The 11,373-nt window shown below is 38.3% G+C and overlaps 1 protein-coding gene across 1 annotated transcript in view; it reads right to left on the bottom strand.

The window, feature by feature from the left end:
* Positions 1-2,600: 2,600 nt before the first annotated feature.
* TRA2A (transformer 2 alpha homolog (Drosophila)) overlaps positions 2,601-11,373 on the bottom strand; it is an 18,185-nt gene continuing 9,412 nt past the window's right edge. Inside the window, exons 5-8 of the mRNA XM_008937816.1 lie at positions 5,145-5,260; positions 4,514-4,621; positions 3,734-3,801; positions 2,601-3,558 (exon numbers count right to left, since the gene is read on the bottom strand). Coding sequence (XP_008936064.1) covers positions 3,548-3,558; positions 3,734-3,801; positions 4,514-4,621; positions 5,145-5,260 — 303 coding nt within the window. The 3' untranslated portion in view covers positions 2,601-3,547. The remainder of the gene's footprint in view (positions 3,559-3,733; positions 3,802-4,513; positions 4,622-5,144; positions 5,261-11,373) is intronic.

Below are 11,373 nucleotides of genomic sequence, written 5' to 3' on the forward strand. Positions count from 1 at the left end.
GGCAGTGGTGGTGTAAGTACACTTCACTGTTCTTCCTTTGTGGAGCCATTCAACCAGAAGTTACTTTTCCAAAATCCATTCTTCACCTGAGTGGGTCACACCTCTTTCATCTCATGCAGCAACACAGTCAAGCGCTTTGGCAAGTACTGAAGGCTTAATGTCACTTACGGATTTGAAGTATAGTTACATACGACAAATGACAAAATGGCTTTCATAAACTTTTATGCCTATCACCTTTATGCATGCACCTTCCCCCCCTCCAAAATTATTTTAACCCAACATGTAAAACAGGAGGTCTCCAACTGCTGTCACCAGGTGCACATTTTCCATTACACAGTGTCTGGGGCTAGCCTGTGTAGCAGCTGTTGTGAACTTCTCGTGGCTGCTTTTTTGAGGCATTTGGGAACACAGTATGTTTAAGAGCAAGTATTATCTTGCAATTCTATATCCTAAGCCTAGAATTGAGGCTATACAAAAACCTAGATGAACTGTCACATTTATCTACTGAAATATTTGTCAGTATCTAAATATTCCTTGCAACTTAACCGATTTTCAGCTTCCTGTCCACTAGCACAAACTAACATCAGTTTGTTACTTTGGTTGACTTACTTTTAGCGTGTTGCAAAACTTAAGTATATGATCAGAGTTCTATCACTCCTTATCTAGAACTAAAGAAAACATCAAAATTACCAAAGAAAGTATGTACCTGTTTAACCAGCTGTGTTGAGGGGGACAGGCTATTTTGGATCATAAATAGAACTGGGACCTTATATAAGCAGTGTTCCTGAACACATTCACAACGAAGCAGAGACAAGGCTCCCATCCTTGAGCACACAAGCCACAGAAGTTAAAAAAAAAAACCTGCTAACACCAAGATCTCTGCCCAACTGATCTCAGTCAAAATAACTGTTATTAACCTTACACAAATGAGGAAACAGCTACAAATTATCTTTCTCATTTCAAGATCTGAGTTTTAGAAATGGTCATTTAAGTATAACAATTATTCCTACATTACATACACATACAGGTACAGCTGACAGCAAGAACTGCCACTTTTCTCCGGTCTTCACATGGACTGTAGCGTGTCAGTCATCATGAAGCACAAATTGCACCATGAAATAAAACACTGTTGCCACTCATAACTTTAGATGGACGCCTGACAAATAGGACCCTTAGGTCTAACTGTTGGAAGAAACAAGCTCCAAGCCAAGGATTGAGACATTCCTTTCTAGCTTTAGCTTCCTGGCAAGATTGGCTGAACTGCTCCCTAGCTGACTAACACTTCTCAACCCTTGACAATTACAGGCCACAAATACCATCACCTGGCAAGAAGTAGCCACCTCTCACATGCTTTCTATTATCGCAATTCCACGAGCCCAAACACCTCCCCCAACCAGCCCTGCAGCTATTTCCCAAGCCCTTGCCTCCAGCTGACTCACTATTTCAGTACACTACTCTCCTTCATTTTGAAATTAAGACGATATCATCAATGTTTAGAAAAATCTAAACAGCAGGTGTCAAGAGAAAGGGACCAGCCACTTTTCAGTGGTGCCCAGCAACAGGTCAAGAGGCAATGGGCCCAAGCTGGAACACAGGAACTTCATCTGAACACACAGAAAAACTTTACTGTGAGGGAGCACTGGATCAGGCTGCCCATAGAGGTTGGGGAGTCTCCTCCTTTCTCTGGAGACTTTCAAAACCCACCTGGATGCATTCCTGTGCAACCTCATCTAGGCTAACCTGCTCTGGCAGGGGGGCTGGACTAGATTATCTCCAGAGGTCCCTTCCAACCTCTACTACTCTGTGACTCTGAAAGAACAAAAAATGAAAAATACCAACAGTTCTCCATGTTGAGGCTGGCACTTTTTTTTTTTTAACACAGAATAAATTCTTAATATTTCCTAATTTGTCTGATCAACAATAAATACCAGTAAAATCAGAGTTAGAAGGTTATTTAACTTTTGCAAGAGCTTTCCATCACAATTTATGGGTAAAACATAATGAGTAAAAAGTATTGAGAATAACCACTAAGTTAGAACTTGTCACCAATTTCTCCTAGTGTATTTTATCAGGCTTTTAAAATAGCTGGATGTGTATTTTTAAGTACTCATTAATACTTCTGAGCACTAACATTCAGAAACAGTTAACAGAGTTACGTTTCATATGCTTGGACTCTTAAAATTCTGACAAACTCTTTTGGTGGCACTCCCTGACAATCAGGACAAAATTAATTTTTATGTGAGGGCTTTGTAGTCCTATTCCTTTTGCTGTGCCAAGAGCAACATTCAACCAGGCACTTGGTGAGTTATTTCAGAGTGCAAAACTTGCTGGAAATCTAAAAGCCAAAGTGTTTCTCTCCTGAAACCATCCCACCAGGACTCCAGCAAGTGCCAAAGACATCTCAAGAGAAGGCTGGGCTACCCGCTCTGCCGCACCACCCTGTATCCCCACACGCAGACTCTCAGGGAAGACAAGGCTCCTCAGAAGAAAGAAAAATGTTGACTTCGTTATCCATACAAGCAAGACTGAGTTTCGTTTCGTTTCATGTATATTCCAGTGTGACACAAAATGCAGAACAAAAGACAAGGAATCACATCTCAGTGGAATTCACTTTTATTGAAGGGGAAAACAGGTTCACATGTAGTTGTAGGTTTTTTCCATCCATACTTTTGAAACTCCAAAAAGGACTGGAAACAAAACTTGTTTAACCATTATTGCAATACCAAAAAGTTGGTGATTTTTTTTTTTTTTTTAAATGAACAGCAAATTATATAACTAATTGCTGTGCTCAAGAAGTATTTTTTCTCCTGTGCCGATTAAGGGGAAATACTCAACCGAGTACAATAAAAGCTCCAGGATTTTTAGTTTTAACTTCAAATGTTATCCACTGTGTCGCAATCCAGAAACTTTATCTATAAAAGACAGCCTTGATTTTGAGTGTACAAGGATCTGTTCTCCCAGTCAAATACCAAAATTTGCTCTAGCACAAACAGTCTACTCTCAAAGGAACTACCTGACAAAAAAAAATCTCTGGTTCATGACCAAGTAAATCTGTCATTACAGAAAAGGCTCAAGGTCGTTACTTGTTTATCAAAGTAATAGGTAAACATTTTAACAGAAAGATTAACGAGTTACTTGGAAATGCAGGTTCATATTAAAGTATCTGAGTGTGTATACTACATATGACATGCAAGCTTTAAAAATATCAATGCTCTCTTCTGATTAGTCAGGAGTCCAACTGTTTTAAAAACAAAATAGGAATGACTTCCAAAGAGTATCAGCACTTTGGGGTCTCTATTTTATCCTGCTTAAGATGTTTTACTACACAAAAACTACAACAATTACAATATTTAAGAGTATTACAATAAGGAGGGATGGAAAACAGGAATACTTCAACTGAAAATATGTATATTCTAAATGAACCAAAGATTTGTAAAAGAGATGGATGGAGGACAAGGAAGGGAGGATGAGAACGAGAGCACTAGGGAAGCTAAGATCTGAACCTTGTATTTAAAAATCATGTCCTCTACTATAACTCTTCTGCTCTTCAGTAGCGCCCTGAAAAAAAAAAAAAAAAACACGACACAATTTATAACAAACTATACATACATCATCTCAGCTTTAATGTGCGCAGCTTTTATGCTTTCAAATTAAGAGCTTCCATTGATCATTTAATACTAGTAACAACAAGGTTTAACCCAGGCAGATTATTTATTCACTTGTGTTGACTTACTTGGACTGTACGAACGGGATCTTGATCGCGATCGGTATCGACTATAATAAGGTGATGGCGATCGTCTCCTTTAAAGGGAATTAAAAAAGAAACCCAACATCATCCATTATGAAAGAAGCCTTATTCACATCACTTCTGCAGAACAGAACCATTTCCTTAGCACTGAAAGACTTGGCCTGCATGAATCATTTCAGCTTTATTTGGCCACGGCTTACAGTTATTTAACAAATGCTTTTACATATCTCTAGCTGATGTGTTTAAAACTGTAAAATATTCCCAGGCAAAGAATTTAATCAACTTTCACTAGCCTTGCAAACTCCTGAAGTGCCTTTCCAGATGCCTACAATTCTTATGGAACAACATTCTCTGAAACTAGATAACTTTCAAATCAGTGAGATGGTTATGAAGTGTCAAGCATTAAAAATCCCATCTACAAATAATCCCTTTTTAAACAGCAATGTGTATCAGCTGTTCCTGGTTCTATATAAAGCATGGAAAAATGAGCTACTTTTCTGTCTGTCCAGTAGGTTCACAGGGCACACGCCCTACCTCCTTCAGGTAGCAAAACGAACCCCCTGCCCAACTGTTTACTGTATAACCAAATTACATACACACTGAGGATTACCACCACTTTAATCCCACTAAATCTAACATAATGAGGCTCACAGAACAAGCACATATGCAGAATCTTGCTACAAATCAGTAATGTTTTGCTACTTAACTTTTCAGCTTTTCAAAGAAATCCATCGCTCCTACAGAAATAAAGTAACAATTAAGTACCTGTATCTGTAGTCGTACTCTTCATATCTGTCATACCCTCTGTCATACCCTCGATCATAATACGAGTCACGGCGTCGACCTGCTCCACCACCGCCACCTCCTCCACTGCTATTAGGGAAAAAGCAAAAAAATTACTTTAGATATCTACTCTTTATCTTGACTTAAATTATTTAAAAGCTTTTTTTAAGTGTTCCTGTAAATCAGACACTTAAGACTATGCCATGAAACAATCTAACCATGAAACATTTAAAGAAAAACACATTCAAAAAACCCACAGAAAACCCACCAGGGATTTAAGTCTAATTCCTAGCAAAATGGAAGGCAAATGGGCACCTTATTGTTTCAGTAAGGTAAGGGTGCATTAACTTAATGTGTTAGATAAATATTTTTTTTTTAGTAATTCCTTCACTATTTTTTTTTTTATAAACAGACAAACTACAGTAGGATTTAATAGTATACATGAACTAGAAAAATATTATTTGTATTAATAACTTTGTGATAAACAGAATTGGCATAACTCTTAAATTTAAAAAAAAAAGAAGTATCTGTAGCTCTACATCTTTGACCAGACTCCAAGCATTCAGTTTAAATCCATTTTAGCTCCATTACAGGAAATGGGTGAAATCCTTACTGTGTTGGCCTGCCCATGTAGATGCCTGGGGTGGGTGTATGTGCTCTCTTGGTGATTGAGTAATCCACCCGAATCCTCCTGCCATCCAGCTCCATACCATTTGCATGCTCCATTGCCTGCAGGAGAGACGAGGAACGGGGATGTGAAACCTGCAACCTAGTGGTAACTATGGAAGGCTATGTACAAAAGACGTTATTTTCCATCAGAAAAACAAGCCCTGAACTTGTTTCATTCAAACTGGTTACTAGTGCCCCACTGTGGCGAACAGCTCGTCTCTGTCCCCCGGCCCATCTGCCGGCAGGGCTGCAGGACGGCACCGGGGTGTAACGCGACACGTGATCCTTTCCGAAAGGAGCTTGGTGTGAGCCCCTAACGTGCTCACTCTCCCCACACTTTTCGTCTTCTACCCACCAGAAAGGTAAACGGAAAGCCAAACCAGGTTTTCCTGAAATCTGCGCCTTGCCTACAGCCGCCTCTGACCCAGAGGGGACGGGCGGATTCAAAAGCTGTGCAGAACAGTGGCTTCCTGTAGGGTGCATATGGCCGGATTACTGCTAGTCGGCTGCCATTTCATGCTCTCCCAGCCTCCTGCCATCTCCCTTACAAGGGCCTACTCCAGCAGAGCTTAGTAAAATGGCGGGTTCAGCCTACATGGATACCTAATTACAACCTTCCTCCCCACGCCCTCTCACAATAGCAGCTCGCTGGAGGGTCTGCGCCTGAGAAGCCTGTGCCTTCAGACCCACCCACAGCCCGGGCACACGCTCGCTGGGCGTTCTAGCCCCTTTCTCTAGTCTTTGAGAATCAATTTGATGGCCTTTCACAAACTCAAAGTCACAAAAATATTTTTTTTTTTCTTCAATGGAGCACAGTGTACTTTGGAGAACTATACTCAGGCAAGAACAATGTAAAAAAACAAGACACAAAATCACACACCTACCCCAGAACACAAACACACAATCTTAAGAATTTAACAAGCAGTTAAAAAAGGACTTAGAAGTTATGAAAATTTGCAAAGCAGTTTTTAAAAACAATTTCATCAGCTGCTCTAGGATCTCTGAAATATTAGTACATTATATATAATTTTATTTTGTCATGTGTGGAGAAGTGACACTCTTACAATCCTGAGTTAAATTAAACACAACCACTCTGCCATTATTTAATGCAACAATACACAACCTCAAAACATGAAGGTGCCTCTAAGCAAAGCATTATTTATTTTCTTTTTTTAATAATGAAATAAACAACTATTCAGGAATTAAACTTTTTGCAGCTCTCTAACAAGAGCCTTGTTGGACTAATATACAAGTTATAGAGGAGGAAACAAAAACCTGACAGCCACATGATTTAACTGTGATGTCCCTAAGCTGGAAGTGACCAAATTATTACTAACCTACTTAAGTACACTTAGTTTGTGTTTTAATAGTGCCATTTATATCTATACTATATCGCCACCTAGTGAGTTCTGTTCCCATACAAAAATTTAACAACTACGTTTAGCTAACTGCAAGGCAGAGCCAAAGAACATTTCAAGTCTTTCAACATTAAGTCTTTTTTGTGACTAAAACATGATCTTTAGCTTTAGTTCCTTAGCCTTGAGACTTTCCCTTTTAAGGTCTTGTTCCACAAGGACAATCTAAATGAAAATAAAACTGTGCACACAGCCTAGCAATACGTGTCTGCGCAAACCTAACAATGAGGACTGCAAATAGCTGGCTGAAGTGTCTTTCTGCAAGCGCGGAGATATGCAAGTTATTCTGAAAAGTAAGGAATTTCCTCTTTCACAGCACTTTTACTCTCTGATCAACAAGTTGCAGAGTTATAAGCCTAGATGAAAAGAAGGCACCTCAAATTCAGAACATCTGACTCATGTGCCCTAGTTAAAAGAAGAACACCTATTTAAGAGGAAGAGTTCTTTGAGACAAGCAGTGTAAAAAGAAGAGCAACATACCAGCAAGAGAGATGAAGAGTTAATTTTCAGATGTGTTTGTTTTGGAAGTAGGAACAATTGTATTACATTTCAGCTCATAAAGATTAGTTCATAGTTACCAGTCTGCCTGAAACTAAAGACACTCTGGTTACAAAGTATTAAAACTTCCATTTTTCTCAGCTTTCAACAGCTGTCAGCAATAGGCACCAACTAACTTTTTTTTAAATAAATCAAAAATATTTAATAGATATACAGACATAACAAAAGCCTTTTACAGTTCTAACTGCATCCTCCCAAACACAGACAAGCCAAACCCTACAATAATTGGTTATGAATCCAACAACAATTGGTAGTAGGTATCATTCACATTCAGTCATTACCAAATGGAAATTCCTTCAAGATGTTTTCAGATTCTCTGCATCATTCTTTATGTGCACATCAAGTCTTTGTATCAAAGTACTTAAGCTGACATCATTAGCTAACGACTGCTGCAATATGACCCAAAGCCCTGTTTGAAATCCTGGTTTCGGACAAGTGACACAGTAGTATTTATTTTGTACAAAGACCATAAAAAAGTTAGTTTTAATTACTGACATTTTGGTGTTTTATTTAAAACAGTTTATAATCACATTTTGGACTTTATAACTTTATTAGACTAGCATGCCATATTCCAAACAAGTATCAGTCTGCTCTTCTTGCTGTGTACACAAGAATGCTATGTTAAGAACATTTAATTCTCAAAAGGGAAAAAAACCTGCACATTTGCTCTAACAATGCTGAAAATATTCTCAAATAATGTTTAAGACAGAAGTGTATTTTCCAGACCATCAAAATATTTTGAAGAGAATAATGAAATTACATTGAGGGTTAAGACTCACAACACTCTTACAATTCGTCTTGGTTGCAAATTCTCAAGAAAAATTGCCTTTAGAGGACAGAATACATGACTATATGTTTGCAGTCAGAAAACACAGAATGAGGCTTGGAAATGGCACAGGTAATTCCATCAGACTAGAGTTTTCAACCTACAGCAACTACAGGATCATGACCTCCAGTGGCTCAAAAGTGTTAGGAAGCAAGCACTATATTTATCAGATTTCATTTTTGTTTGGTATTTATTATAGTATGTGGCATTTTCTACAAGTAGTAGAATTCAGGTGGAGTCAAACAAGTCTGGAAACAATGACCTTTGAATTATATGCCCAAACTTACACAAGTGACTGGAATTAGTTAAGTGATCCACTGAAAGAAATTAAGATGTCAATTATTTTACATTTCTTTTATGGAGTTTAAGATGCCACTTGTACTGTACAGAAGATAATCAAGCCTTTACTTCAGCTGTGTCTAACTGCTTTCAATTACTTACCGAGACATCTCTACACAGTGACATAGAGACTGACTACACTTGAATAGTCAAACATGAGCTATTTATGTTTAGACTCATTTTGAAAATTCTTAATTTAAGAATAACTGTATTAGATACTGCATTTTTTTTTTGTTCACTGTGGGTGGTTTCTTTTTTTTTTTGTTTGTTTGTTTGTTTGTTTTTTTAACCATTAAGTCCTTCCCAATAATTGTCTATAAAGCCACCAACAAAACATTATCTGCACTGTATCACAGGTAGAGCATGTGATGAACAAGTACAAGAGATGAGCTTTTCTCCCCCCCACTATACTGACATGACCAGCTCAGGTCTGGATTTAATGAGGACACCCAAAAAGACATTCTGGAAACAAAAACAAAAAAACAAACACACCAAAAACAGCCACTAAAACTGACAGTACAAAAAAAAAACCAACCAAACCCAGCTGTTTTACACTTACTGCAATCTGCAGAAGTTGAAGTGCCCATTTCACCTTTCAACAAGTGTCAATTTATATTCTCTGGTTCAAGGATTTTTTTTTCCAAAACACTATTAGAATATTGTCAATTACAATTTAATGTATCGTTTTCTGATCTTAAACATATATTGATTAAATGTATTCTCTTTAAAGCACAGTTTAAAGAGTTTGAGAGTCAAGAAATGCAGAATTTTAGAGTAGCAGAATGAGTAACTGGATATGTTTCTGCAAGTATCGGCAACTTCATGGTACTTCAGAGTCTCCAGAAACCTGTAACTTGTAATTCCAAATATCTGAGACCTTCTTGTCTTCTTCTCTGGTGTATTAAGGGTCCGTTTTGATACCACAAACAATACTTACAGCATTTCTTCAACAAGCTATGTGAGACATTTTGGCTAATAATAGCGCTTTGCCTGCACCGCAGATGAAATGTAATTAAAATTATAAACTCTTAGTATTCTGGTCTTTGGTAATTGCATTATGTTAATAGTTCAGTTTGCCTGCATAGCCTGATTGCCAATGAATGCTACTTCAGGAGACGGTTCTGATAGATGGTCAAAACTGTACAGAGTACGTAAGTAGCCTTAGAAAACAGAAAACTCCATATTGCCAACAGCCTCCAGGGTTCATGCTTCTAAGGTGAGCTCTTGCTACAGACACGTAGTATGTTCACAGGAGTCTAATATTTCATATTCTGAGGTACTGACAAGCTGGATAGTGGGGTATGAAATCCCTGGTAACTACAGCAAGAATCATCTCCCTAGAACAGCCAGTACTTTTTACTCATTATCTTTGCAATTCATTTTTAACCCTGAGACAATCAATCCCCCTACCCTTTAAAAAATCATCTTATCTTAGTAAGTTTATGTTCCTCTAAACAGAGGAAGAAAATCCTAATGTGACGGACAGGTGAAAACCACTACACCCATAAAAGAGAATACCCTTCCTTCTAGAAAAAGATAGCTAATAAAGCAAGCTTTTTTCAAGTAGGCTTAGAACAAGCACACAGAAAAGGACACTAGCACAGCAAAACATCAGGTTTTCTGGACAAACAACCAACAGTCTTCAACATTTATTGCCAGCTATCAAACTTTGAACTAAAGACAGTGTCTGCAAGCGTCTTCAACGTGGGTCAGAACATAACGTTCGAGTGAAGTGCTACCCTGTAAACACTAGACTGTTGCAATAAAAGACATCTGATGGAAAAGGAACCTTCTTTCAGACCAGGACGTTTCATCTCTCTCTCAGTTTCAAAGTAGGAGAGATTCTACAAGAAAACTCCTTCAGAATGGATATGTGCATCCAACGTTTCTTTCCCCATCCTGTTCATGTGGAACGAGTGAATCTATGAGACGCTCTGACAGCTGCTCTACCTAGTAGTTAGCAGAAGCTAAATCTCTGCTTTTCTTTATGACCAAGATGATCATCAACAGCCAACAAGGCTGCTACAGGGCTATAATCAACCTGAAGTTCTGAAAGCCTAAAACAGCTTAAGTGAAAATAAACTTCACTACCGCCCCTTTGATAATTTTAGGGCACTGCAAAGTATCCCCTTTGAGAAGTCCTACTTTACACTGTCTATGGATTTCTAAAACAATGAGCTAGTTGACAATTCAGAATGTCTCTACCACAGCATGGAACTAGAAACACTGCATCACTTGGTTTCAGAATCCTGATGCATAGCAACATTGTAACCACCTCAATAAATGACCCAATTTATAAGAGCCAACCCAGGGATGACAAAGATCCTGAGAGATTTCAGCTGAAAAACAATCCACATAATACTGACCTACCTTAAACCACATTATGGAAGCTTAAATGTAATCACTCAATTCATTTGGTGTCAAATTTTAATATTACCAGTGTTTGAGAGCATGCCAGAAGGCCTCCCTATGTTACCTCTCCTGCAAAGACAACAGTGAATGGGAAATTCTTATTTTTCTGTTGGGTTCTAGACACACTTAATCCATGACTGTGTTAAGAGAGCTGGAATTTAGTTCAACATCTCATCTAGAGTTTTATGTTCTCTTTATTCAGATGCTTAGGGCATTGGGGCGTTTGGGGTTTTGTTTTGGTTTTTTTTTTTTTTTTTGGGTGCGTTTGTTTCTAAGAGGAAAGGTATTTACTCAAAATAAAAGTAATTCAGGTATCGTTTTTATGCATATGCAAGTTCTCAGATCTAAATTCCATGCAGAATTACTTCATGTCCTTCACTGCTCTCCTACATGGCCTGTCAAAAGTTTCATGCCTGTAGCTATATCCCCTTTTTCTACACTAGCTGCCACTTACTGCCATCTTCAAACCTGTCCTCAAGGCCCATGAAGCAACTCAAATTTTTCTCCTATCTTCCTTGCTGAAGTATTTTCAATTATGTACATTCCAAATGTTTGGAAGATTTGCACCCTTTCCCACACTCCTCACACCAGTCTACGGGGGGGGGGGGGGGGGGGGGGTTTTT

The sequence above is a fragment of the Merops nubicus genome, unplaced genomic scaffold (assembly GCF_000691845.1).
Source record: "Merops nubicus isolate BGI_N331 unplaced genomic scaffold, ASM69184v1 scaffold8523, whole genome shotgun sequence".
NCBI lineage: Eukaryota > Metazoa > Chordata > Aves > Coraciiformes > Meropidae > Merops > Merops nubicus.